General features: G+C 42.2%; 1 protein-coding gene across 1 annotated transcript; it reads right to left on the reverse strand.

Annotated features, from left to right (window-relative positions):
• Window positions 1–10,654: 10,654 nt before the first annotated feature.
• LOC149162934 (uncharacterized) lies at window positions 10,655–11,494 on the reverse strand. Its single transcript, XM_089435314.1, has one exon. The coding sequence runs from the start codon at window positions 11,492–11,494 to the stop codon at window positions 10,655–10,657; it is 840 nt and encodes a 279-aa protein (XP_089291440.1).
• Window positions 11,495–12,831: the final 1,337 nt, after the last annotated feature.

Consider the following 12,831-nt stretch of genomic DNA (forward strand, 5'->3'; position numbering starts at 1 on the left):
CCACCTCCAGCTAAAGCAGCAGTTTTTCACCATGCCGGGTGGGTTCATCAGAAGGGAACCCACTGATTCAATGAAGTTAAGAGAAAATCCTGAGGTGGTGGAGCTCTTCACACGAGCACAATGGTTATCCTTCTGTGACAAATTGCAGGGCTATGACGACGAAGTGGCAAAAGAGTTTTTGCAAGCTCTGAGGCCGAAATCTAAAACGTTGGCCACCGTTAACTTCAGGGGTTTAAGCCTCAAACTCACCCCACAATTCATCAGCCGAGTTACGGAGCTCCCAATGGGATTACCATGGGATAAAGAAGAAAGGAAATTGGGCCAACAGGATAAGAAAGAATTCTTTCCACCAGAGGAGGAATTCTCAGAAGACAAAAATGGGGTTCGTAGAACCAGTTTACTGCCACCGTGGAATGAAGTTAGCCTGCAGATTATGAAGTACATCACCTGCGAAGGTCATTTTAGCATTGTATACGGGTATCATTTTCGGTTACTCACTGAATTACGGCACCAGATGGATCTACCTGTAGAAAACAAACTCAGTCTCCCTTACTTTCTATTACAGTCTCTGATTGAGTGTGCCACCAAGTTGAAAGAAGGCACACCAGACTAGGTAGCCCACCATGGACTGATCAAACTCCTCGTGGAGGATGCGCTCCACACATACAAGGTTCCTCTCTCATGGGAAGCCTTCAAAAATTTGACAAAGGATGGGGATATAAAGATGCTAACCGAAGAGCTCGGTTCATCTAGCAGTGAGGAGAAAGAGTCAGTGCCCGCAGTGAAGAAAGAAAAAGGTCAAAAGACCCCGACCACAAAGCAGAAGAAAAAGCAAGAAAAGAAACAAGAGAAAAAGGGTGACAAGGAGAAAGATGACACACCCATCTTGACAGCAAGAGAGAAAAGGTTGCAAGACTGAGTGGACAAGGCTGAGAAGGTCCACATCAGCAAGAGTGCCTCGACAGCGACCGCAACCAAGTCAAAAAGCAAAACTCATGAAGCAAAGCAAACGAAGGCAGTGACACCTGTTTCTATAGGAAAGCCGAAACCGGCTTCTACAGGAAGCCCGAAATTAACTGAAAAAGGGTCTTCTACAGGAAACCCGAAATTGACTAAAACAGGGTCTTCTACAGGAAGCCCCGAAAAAGTGAAACCCAAGGAGAAGAAAGCTGACATTCGTGAAAGGGAGGCAGCAGTTGTGCTGGCCACCCTCAGCACACCTCCTAAGCCAAAGGAGAAGAGAAAGAGGGAGACCCCTCTATATTTTAAAGCTCGAAGAAGTGTGAGAATAAAGACGGGCAAGCCACAGCCTCCGTCCAGCAGCCCGATCATCATTGAAGATGCCCCTACTTCGCCCAAGGAAAGGTCCCCCTCAAGGATATCAGTCACCTATGAAAGGGGAAGCCCGAAGAAAACTACGTGGCAAGGAAAGTTAGACCAATTGACTGAAAAAGCTCGGCTACAGGATGCTGAAAATGCTCTACAGGAAACCTTAGCCAGGCTTAAAGAAACTGAGAGAATGGAAGGAGAAGCACCCTTATCACCACCAAGGGAGGGTGAAATAGAGCCACCAAAGGAAGTGGAGAAAGAGCATATACCAGAGCCCAGCCCTCAGCCAAGTCTGAGTTCATATTACAACTTTTTAGAGGCTGGCAAGATTATACCTCAGAAATTTACTGTGCCACTGTTTTTTGCATTAGAGGAAGAAAGAGTCCGTACACACACGTGGATGAAAATAGCCAAGTCAAAGGGTGTGGCGGACATAGGTCCCTTACAGGAGCAGCTCAAGGAGGCCAGAAGTGAATTTTCCATGGCCAAACACGTGGCAAATTGCCAACGCGTGTTCCTACAGGAAGAAAACCAGAGGCTGAGATTGCAGCTACAGGAACTGAGGGCAGGGACAGGTACATCCTCCAAGGACACCACAGAGGAACAGCAAGGCAAAAAGGAACTGAACACCGGTCTTGGGGAGCCAACCACACTTCTACAGGAAGCAGAACAGCAAGCACAAATTGAGGTGCAAGCTCTTAGAGAACAGCTGCAGCAGAAAGAAGCACAATTGGCCTGCATGGCCAGCTGGGCCATGGATGTTATCCAATGCAGACAGCCAGCCAAATCCTATGGATTGTACTTGAAATACCAATGGCTGCAATTCCAAATCAATACCTTGGCACAAAGAGGCATCTCTCAGCTCCAAGACCCGCAGCAATTCACTGAAGTTTGCAGTACTAGCTCATCAGAGGATAGGGCCAAATTAGCGGAGTTCTACCTCCATAATCTGGCCCTGCCTAATGTAGTTTCATGGGATCCCAATACGGCCTTGGGAGATATGCAATTATTGGCATTTACCTCATGGTTGAACCATGAGGACAAAAGAGCAACAGAAGCCAAAGCAATCATGAACTGAGAGCTGAACGAGCCATTGCTCATCAGACCAGAACCAGGGGATCCAATTGCACTAATCTCGGCACACCAACATTTGTCCACTGACCCTCAAGCTTCATTAAGATATATGGATCAACAGGCCCAAGCCATAGCTCATTTTGAGGACATGGAGAGACTATTAGGAGACAACGTTGTCCAAGCATGCACACGCAGATGGAACACATTGGCACACAGTCTGAAAATCCGAGAGTACCATACCCCAACTCGGATGAGGGAAGCTCTGGTACGGGTAGCCCTATATAAGAAATCCATGCAAAACCTCCAGGCCAGCTGGATTGGCCTTAAACTCAGCCCACCACTGCTGCTAGGATTGATGGAAGGCAGCACAGAGACAGATGATAATGAATAGTGGGAAGAGGTAAACAGAAGGGCTGGGTTTCATATCAGCAAGGAGGACACTACTACAGAGGTTTGGGATGTAAGGGTAGCAGTAAAGGCAATGAAGGATGAAGAGTTGGACTAGTTGCTCAAGGATGAGCAAATATTTTAGCTGGGGGGTGATGATGAGCCCCAATTTTTGGTAACAATTTGGGCTCATTTGGCCTACTTACCTTGCTCAACCCTTCATTTTTTACCATTTATGCATCATTTCTTAGTATATTCGTGTTATTTGTAGGAAGAAGGGCAGTCATTATGCCTATGTGGCTAATACATGATGATTTCAGGTTTTTTGACATTAAATGGAGCAAAGACCACACAAATTAAGACAAGGAGATTGCCAAGGTGGCGTTGCGGGTTTATAGGGAGGTTGTCCACAGCCTCGAATGACCTTCCTCGTGATCTCCACCCCAACTCCGAGCTCCAACAGCTATCACCACCGAGCTAGAAGGCAGCCAACGGATTCTATAGGAACAGCAGTTTACTTTTAGTTGGACAGCCAAGCCCCACTAACTGAGGAGGCCAGCTTGGCCCTCATCATGTATAAATATTAAGGCTGTAGCCTTCGATGAGACTCTTGAACTTTTGTTGTAGATTTTGAATCACGAGCTGTAGCTCTGTTTTTGCTCTTTGTAAGCCAATTTTGGCATGTTGTTAGACTCATGATTATGATCTTTTAATAAAAGGCAGGCAGATTTGGATTCAATTCTGAGTTCTTAGAGGAGCTATAGCTCTCAAGTTAGGGCCCAACCTGAGAGCAATAGACCTCCTTCTCTTTGTATTGTTACTTGTCTTTCTTTTATCATTGCATTTCTTTCCTTTACATGCACTTGGAAAACACAGTTTGTTGAGTTGACTGTTTCGGTTTGGTTATGTAGGTTAGTTTCATGAATGCAGTTGTTTCAGTAGTTCAGAATTAGCGTAGGGAGATTGAAGTTACGTTGAGTTCAAAAAAGGTTGAATGCATGCTCACTTTCACCTCTGTTTGGGGACCGGAAGTGTAGACCGTGCCAACTGCCAAAAATATTGTTTTAACATATGCATGCAAGTATTGATGTAATGTTTTCGGTTGCAGAGTTGTCCATATGATTATATCTTGAGTAATGACTCTTTGGTTCAGCATCATGCACGGTTTCCCTTCAACTTACATTGTTGTTCTTTGATTCCTAATAAAACAGTTAGAATAGGTTGGTGAACTTTCATTTACATGCAAGATAAGGGTGATTTGTTTCGTTTACACTGCGCAGCACCACTTCATCGTGTTCTTATCCTTCTAAACCGTGCCTAAGCCACCTACACATCCTCTGTTCAGCTCATTCGCCTTCCAACCCTTCTACTGTCCACGTTGCTCAATCTTTTTGACCTTCCACTACTACTACCCTCCACTAGACCAGCGAGCTTTACACACACCTTCCCCATCTCATCTCTCTGTCCATAGGCCATCTCAATCTCCTCGTTCATCTTACCCATCCATCCATATAGCTCCTTCACTCCTCCATCATCCAAAATTCTGATTGCAGAACATCCTGTAGAAGTTAGCAGACTTCCTGTAGAAATCCCGAGCTTCCTGTAGGATCCCCTGCAGACATCCTGTAGAAGCCTGCAAACACGGTTGCCAAGCACCTGAACGTTGTGGACTTCTGTGGAATGATGTGAGGGATCCCTTGGAACCTCTCAAAGTCCTCCTGACCTTTCCCAAGCCTTCCTCCCCTTTGAACTACCCCTGCACAGTCAAGACCCAGTAAGAAGCACAATCATAACAACTCCACCCACTTGAGCAAAAATACAAAAACATGTTCTCTTCAATGGAAGTAGTTTAAATTCATGCATCTCATCTCACTAGAAGTAATGGCATCATTGTTAGGAGTTTCATTCCCATCATTGCATTGTAAGGATTAAGCTAGTCAGATTAGGGTTTACTAGGGTTTCTATGTTTGGATGGCTTTCAGTTCATTCTTGCAAAGTAGGTTAATTTCCTTTGAGATAGCCTTCGTGCATCACTTAGAAAGCTTCTTCTGAGAAAAAATAGAAGTTGGATTGAGCCCTAGCGGACTTGTGCCAGCTGACCAAGTGACAGCTGCGACAAGAGCTAGTACTTGTGCATACAGCACCGTCGCTTCCAAGTTTGTTACGAACTACCGGGTTGATAAAATTAGAGAAGGAAGCTCCAGGAGTTGTAGCATTATTGCTACAATACTGGAGCCCACCAGTTTGGTGACCAGATACAATAATTTCATAACCATCAAGACCCATGATCATGGTAGGCTAGTTCTTTACGAATACCCCTATCTTTCAGGTATTTTACACAACTTTTAATTTGCACTATGATACTTTTATCATAAATGGGGAGACAATTCTTCTCCTTACAATATTGGGATGACTTTGAAGAATTAAAAAAATACTAAACTTGTTTGTTTTTTTAGGAAGAGTTGTTTATAATATAAATTGTTGCAAAAAAAGAATTATCTCTTATGTTATGAAGTGAGATTATCAAAATGATAAAGAAAAACAATATAATAAGAATTTGAAATTTGAATCTGAAATACAACAATATGATAATTAACTTGATATTCTTCCTTTTACCAATGAATTTCATTAAATAAGAGTAAAGATTTCCCATGTATCAGACCAAAGGTGGGTAGAAAAGGCCCTCCAACTAAAAGGTTGGTAATATGACTAGGATTAATCCCAAACAAAGGTGAAATCTGCACACAAGGGGATTGCAAAAGGGACCAAGAAATACTGTGGAAACAAATCCAACCAAGAGATGAGAGAAAAGCAATCCAAATAAAAGGGGAATTAAAATAGAAGCAAACCTAATGCAAGCAAAATCATGAAATAATCCAAACTCGAGTGAAACAAGATAAAAGCAATATCTTGATATAAACAATAAAGATCTTGTTATGTTCTTTGCATTATGTCAAGCATATGAAATGTTGTCTTGCTTGGAGAGTTTGTTTTTTTTTTTTACAAGAACGGTTATGGGATTTCATTAACTGATTGGCAAAGAGCCACAAATTCGGTTAAAAAAAAAGAGGCAGATTTTTGCATGTCTCTCCAGCAAGATGAACATAGCGCCTATGCTTATCAGGCTCCTCTTTTTACATTTTATACAGTGGACTTTTGCTACTGATTTCCTGAGCTTGAAAATACAAACAAATTGTTTCAATAATATGCAGTAAAACATGGCTCTTTAGGGGATTGGGTCCCAAAATATTTCATTATCTCTAAGAATAGTTCCGGCAAATAACTGGACTACCCTTGTTTGCCTCAATGTCTGCTTCTTTGTTACTTGTTCTCAAAACATGAAAGTATTTCAATTTCAGGGACTTTGCCATGCCTTTAATCCTTGTAATTATCCTTGCGAGATACAGGTCCACTGGATTAGAATTGGTCGCCATTGCTTTGATGATAACTTGGGAATCCCCAAAGACATTTGCCTCCTTGAGGCCCACCTCTTTGAGAAGTTTGATTCCTTGAAAGAGGGCCATCACTTCAACTTGTATGCTTGAGGAATGGCCTAACCCCCAGGCATATCTGTGCGGAGATGTTTCATCTGGTTTTATGATGAGCCCTCCAGCTCCAGGAATTCCTAGATTTCCTTTGGCTGCCCCATCAAAGAATAGAGAGGGAAGTGCTTGTTTGGACAACCAAGATAGAAAATCTTCTTCGTTTTTCCTGATTTGCCAGTCTTTGAGAGAAGTAGATGTGCTTTTCGATTTTTGAAATTTGAAATTGAGGGCAGCTCCCAAATCAATGTCCTATTGGCTTAGATTTGTATCATCTCCTTTGTCTCCCAACCACTCAACTAGCTGACATTTCACTGAATTGGTGACTATTCTGAAGTCCTGTTCCTTATTTCGGAATATCCTTCTATTCCTTTCCAGCCAAACTTGCTAGCTGATGAATTTAGGCAGAGCACTCCAAGCTGCCCTGACTATTTTATTTTTTGGATTTGGGCCTAGATATCTGGCCATCCAACCCGCAAACAAGTCTGGAACAGAGGAAGGGAAGATGAAATTATAATTCCATGAACCAAGAAGCTCCTGCCAGATGAAAACTACGAATTTGTACCCTATCATGAGGTGAAGGGTGGATTCCAAGCTTTCCTTGCAAAGCGAGCCTCTTGAAGGTCCAGAGATGCCCCTTTTCTGTAGCTTGTCGTCAGTTAGAATCTTTTGGTGGCAAAGAAGCCAACATAAGTGATCGAATTTTGGAATTGAAGGGAGTTTCCAAATTCCTACCTAAGGAGCTGGATTGGGAGGCACGTGAGGTCGCTCCAGGCACTTAGCGTAGCCCTGAGCCACTGTGTAACCTTCTAGATTCAAACCCCAACCTCTCACGTCCTATCTGTGTGCATGAATTGGAGCCAGCTCGTGCATCATCGTGGTGAACATTTCCAATTCTATTTGTAAGGCGAGTGGAACTGGGAGCTATTTCCAGCTCGTCCAAACATCACCATTCTAGTTCGAGAGGTCCCATAGTGTGTTGATGCTAGCCTCTGTCATCCATCGTTTCAGCTCTGTCATGAATCCCGAGTCTGCCAGTGGGGGTCTATTTAATATTCTGTCATTCCACAGGTTAATGCGTTTCCCATTTCCTAGAATCCAAAAGGAATGGTTTCTTATCAGTGAGCCAATTTTGTTGTTGATCATGCTGAAAGGAGTTCTGAATTGATTTTTTGGCTGATCCAGGCATCTAAGTCTTGATCCTCTGAAGTATTTCCTCCAAAGCGAAAATTGGACCCAACCTGGATTTGGAGCTATGATTTTCCAGATCAATTTGGCTCCCATGGCTAAGTTTTGGACACTGAGGTCTTTGAAGTTCAATCCTCCCTCCTGAATCGGTCTGGTGACAATTTCCTAGTTGACTAGGGGAATCCTCTTCTCGTTTTGTTTACCTCCTTTCCAGAAAAAATTTCTTATTATCTCCTCCATCTTTTTAATGATTCCCACAGGCACCAAGAGAACAAATAAATTGAATAGCGGAAGGCTGCTAAGCACTGCTTTAATGAGCACTGATTTTCTGGCAATGTTGAGCCAAGAGGATCCCCAGGCCTGCATTTTTGTTTTGAATTTGTCTATCTGGGGATACCATTCTTTGCTCAAGGCCCTCTTGTGAAAGATGAGCAACCCAAGATATTTAAATGAGGACCAATATGTAGAGGCTCCAAATCCTAGACATCTGGCAATGGAGCTTGCAGTTGAAGCAGTTATATTCCAAAAGTAGATATGGCATTTGCCATTATTTAATACGCTTCCCGAAGCCTTACAATAGTCTTCCAGCACTTCTTTAAATTTAATTGTTGAATGAGGAGTTGCAGCCCCTAGCAGCAAGGTATCATCAGCGAAGAGGGCGTGGTTGATGCTCTTTACCCCTCTTGCAATGCACATGCCAACGATGTCTTGATCTTGCTGTTTTTTTTCTAAATAGAAGCTGAGGACAGAAGCCTGTAGCACTAATAGGAGGGGTGAGAGGGGACACCCCTGCCTCAGCCCTCTAAAGGCTTTGAAAAACTCAGCAGCCCTACCGTTCACCACGGGGGCAATCCAAGGTTCCGAAATACAGGCTCTAATCCACTTGATGAAATTTTGACCAAACCCCAATTTGTGCAACACATCAAATAAAAAACTATGTCTAACATGATAAAAAGCATTTGCTAGATCTAGTTTAATAACCATACCTTTTTCCTTTTGGTGAAGGCTGGAATGAATCGCCTCTTGGACCAGAATGAAGTTGTCCACAAGCTGCCTGGCATGAATAAATCCACCTTGGTTCTCTGGGATGATTTTGGGGAGAATTTTCTTCAACCTGTTATCTATCACTTTAGTTATCACTTTGTACCCAATATTGCATAAGGAGATTGGGCGAAATTTGTTGAAAGAGTTTGCCCCTTTTTCTTTAGGGATGAGGGCGAGAAAAGCTAAATTTGTGCAACCTCCAATTTTCTGACATTCTTGGGATTTCTAGATCATTTTGAAGAACTCCTTCTCAACAATCTGCCAACAGGTCTGGAGAAATCTAGGAGTAAATCCATCCGGTCCCGGGGCTTTATCGGGGTCCATTGCGAAGAGGGCCTCCCTGACTTCATTTTGGGTGATTTTGTCTTCAAGTGCCTGGTTCATTCTGGAAGTGATAAGGCTGGGGACAGCGTCCAGCAGAATATCGTTTTGACCAGCCTCTATGTCTTCCCTATACAGCTTCTCAAAATGCTTTGAGGCTGCGTTTTTGATGTTGGCAAAATCCTTCAGGGTGCAGTTATCTTCTTTTATCTCAGAGATGGAATTGCGACCTTTTCTGGCTTGGGCTTGTTTATGGAAAAAGGAGGAGTTTCTATCGCCATATTTGAGCCAAAGACTCTTGGACTTGAGCCTCCAGTATTCTTCTTCTGCCAGATAGGCCTTGTGGAAATTTTGCTGAAGCTGGGTCTCCTTTTCCAATTCATCTTTAGTAATTTCAGCTGCTTCTAGATGGAGATGCTGATTTTCTAGAGTGCTTTGAATTTTTTTCCTTTCAGCAGTAGGGTCGGGCAAGGTATTAGCCCAATTTTTCACATGGATTTTACCCTTCTAAGTTTTTCCTCCCATACAAAAAAAGTGGAGCCCTTGACTGGATCTTTCCAGCAGTCTCTGACCTTTTCCATGAAGTCTGCCTCTTTGGTCTAGAGTGAGCTGAATCTAAAAGGTATAGGCCCCAGATCCTTGGGGTCAGTAGCTCTAGACTAATGGGCTTGTGGTCTGAAACACTGCTGTGAAGAATGCGCATTCTAGCCTCTAATCCAAGAAGTAGGAAGGAACTTTGAACCAAAAATCTATCAAGTCTTGCCGCTATGTAACCCGAACCAACTCTCTTATTTGACCAAGTGAACTTACCAGTAATCGGCTTAATGTCTATCAGATCCCAATCCTGCATGAGGTCTTCCACTAATTCTCTTGCCGGATCCCTGACGATACTGCCTCCTCTTTTTTCTGACGAGAGGAGGGTGAGGTTGAGATCTCCTGCTATGATTATATTTTCCAGATTCTCTAGATCTGCCAGGCTTTTTATGGAGTCCCAGCATGTTTTTTTCTCACCTACATTGTTAGGAGCATATACATTGAACAGGCAAATAATTTCCTTAGATTCTAAATGCTGCACTTTTAAAAAAATCCAATGAGTATTCAGGGACTCAAAGATTAATGAGAACTTATTAGGATTCCAGAGCGACCCAAGTCCTCCCGAAGCTCCACGGGCAGAGGTTGCATGCGCTCCGTCTTTATTCCAAAATTTTTTGCTTGTTTGGAGGAAAGTGGAATCCTCCAATTTAGTCTCCTGGATGAGAAGGATGTCTGGGGCTTCCAGTCTTATTAAACTATTCATTGCTTCTTCCTTGGCTTTGGTGCCCATTCCCTTACAATTCCAGGAGACTATCTTCATCATTTTTTTTTTTGGAGTGGGCTCCTTTGGAACCCTGAGCTTGATTCCTCGTTGTCTTCGGGGTTTTTGCCAGTAGTTTCTCGAGCGTTGGCTAACTACCCTGAAGTTTGTCTTTATAGGTTTCTTGCTCTCTTTTTTCCTTTGTAGACTTGCATCCTCTTGTGGATCTTCTGGGAGATGATTGCGAGTCTCATATTTCTCCTTCTTCCTCTGATTCCTTTGATTCTTTTGTTTCCTCCTCCTCTTCTGAAATCTTCCCTTTGGATCTCTCTGTTGCGCTTTTGGATGAGGGGGCGGCTTTAGACGGAGTAACCTCCTTTGGAATTCCTACCTCTTGAGAGATCATGATTGCCGATCCAAGGATCTCGAACTTGTTTCCTTGGTTTTCCGTGGGGGGTTTCTGAGCAGGACCCAACTATGGATCTTTGGCATTCACGTTTGCATTCTTCTTGTGTGAGGTTTTGGAGCGCTTTGCCTGGTTCCATCCCTCATCCTTCCCTTTTTCTTCCACACCATTGGACGAACAATCTCTGGCGAAATGTCCATAGACGTGCCACTTTCGGCATTTAAACAGCAGCTGCTCATAATCCAGTTTATGTATATGAGTCCAGGGGCCTATGATTATTTTGATGGCTTCTGGTAGTCCGATCTCTAGATCTACCTCCACGCAAATTCTGGCGCAGTCGTACTGATCTTTGTTGTTCGCCTTGTCTATAAATTTGCCAAGGGTATTCCCTATGTGCTTCAGAGAATCCAAATTCCAACAGTGTACTGGGAGGTTGGGGAGTCTCACCCACACCGGGACAGCTGTAGGCACTTCCACCGTCAGATCAAAGTCTGTATTCAAATACAGGCCTTGGGGCCCCATGAAGTAAGGGCCATTTCGGAAGATGAGATGTTTGTCCTCTTTTGCAGTAAACTCGAACAAAAAGTATCCTCTCCCGAGGAAGAATGAGGTTACCTTGCCTTTAATCAAAGGTGCCCAGTTCCTGGCAACCCAGTTCTCTATGGTTTTTGGGGAAGGCCAGAGACCTGTAAACTGGCCAACAAGGGCACGATCTGCCAGAGATAGAGCTACTTGGATCGGTCCTTCTGGCAGAAGGGCGATCTCAGGGATATCCTCTAGCTTCTTCACAAACTTTGCAACTTTCGTGATCTTCTTCTTTGGCAAAGAGGCCAGCAAAGTTTTGAATGCCTCAGTGGCAGAGGGCGGAGGAGGGGAGGGAGGCCCCTGTGGAGGAGTTTGCGCCTCCATGCCGATCAAGATTAGGAGCCCCAGCCAGGGCAAGCGGCCATGGCCAGCAGCAGATGGACGCGCGATCGATCCTCAGAATGGATCAGAGCAGCGAGGCCAGGCTCGCTTTGTGAGTTTGTTATTTAAGACTTTTATTTAAATAAATCCTCTAACTAAAATAAGAGTTGTGATTAAAGTTTGCATATGAGAATTTAACAGGAATTTTATTCCCTTTATCTAATCTCGCTTTGAAACATGTAATTTTGAATAAACATATCTCGAAAGAGAATAAGAAAGATGATAAGAAAAACTCAAAAGTAAAGGAAATCTCCCTGAATGAGTTTTAAAAATTGCCCCTTTTAGCATTAAGATTTGTCACAACTACTTTATTGGTAAAAGTTTAGCTTCTAACTCAAGCCAATACCTGCCATAAGAACAACACAAAATAAAAAAGAAAAAAATGACTAAAAGAGAAGAAATTCTAGAAAACTAAGAACATATGGAAATGAACATGTAAATGTGTACCTGAGAGAATTTCATCATAACTTTACCTGATGAATCTTCATCTTTTCCCATGTATTTATCAAAGTTCAAAACCATGTTCTTATTTAATTTAAACTAACTACTAAACTACACTTAATCCTAATCTAAAAAATAGACTACGACTGAGTAAAGTCATGCTTCCAATGTAACCATCCAAGCATCTTAGTATCTACATGAATGTGTAAATCAAACATCAATAACAAAATCATAAATATACCAACAGAAATAAAATTTAATATATTATGTGCATCTAATGCTAATGTATGTAGAAGAAGCAACTTATTTATAAAATCCCCTCCCTGAAATTATTCCAAACATTTGTCTATAGGATCATCAAAATAAGGATGTGATTCAAATGTTTGAAAAGAGTTCAAAGAAAGAGGAAACAACAAACCAATATTAAATGTTAAATATTTGCAAATGAAAGGTTGTTGTAAAGAAAAAGAAAAATCCGAAATCTTTTTTTCAAAAGAATTGAGTGGATAGCAATGATGAAGATTTCTAAAAGGAATGCATGGTTGGCCAAAATGTATATATGTACTCTCGAGTGTTATCATTCGTGTAGAATGCATTTGGAAATCTGAAATCAACTATCCAATCATAAGATAGAACCTCAACCTAAGAAGAAATTGAAATAGATGATTGAAATTTTGAAATTGATTATTGCATGTACTAATTAATGCATTTGACAAGAGTATAGAACTTTGTTGCTCAAGATGCCAGCATAGTATGTGCACAAAATCAAAAATAAAATTGAACAAAGAAAGAAATTGAAAAGAATGAGAGAAAGGTAATTTGTAATATACATCTATGTT

The sequence above is a fragment of the Pinus tabuliformis genome, chromosome 5_2 (assembly GCF_031772625.1).
Source record: "Pinus tabuliformis cultivar Carrire ecotype Pingquan chromosome 5_2, CPIR1, whole genome shotgun sequence".
Lineage (NCBI taxonomy): Eukaryota > Viridiplantae > Streptophyta > Pinopsida > Pinales > Pinaceae > Pinus > Pinus tabuliformis.

Coding starts and splice junctions, on each gene's coding strand:
- LOC149162934 (XM_089435314.1), bottom strand. CDS start 11,494: ATGGAGGCGCAAACTCCTCCACAGGGGCCTCCCTCCCCTCCTCCGCCC.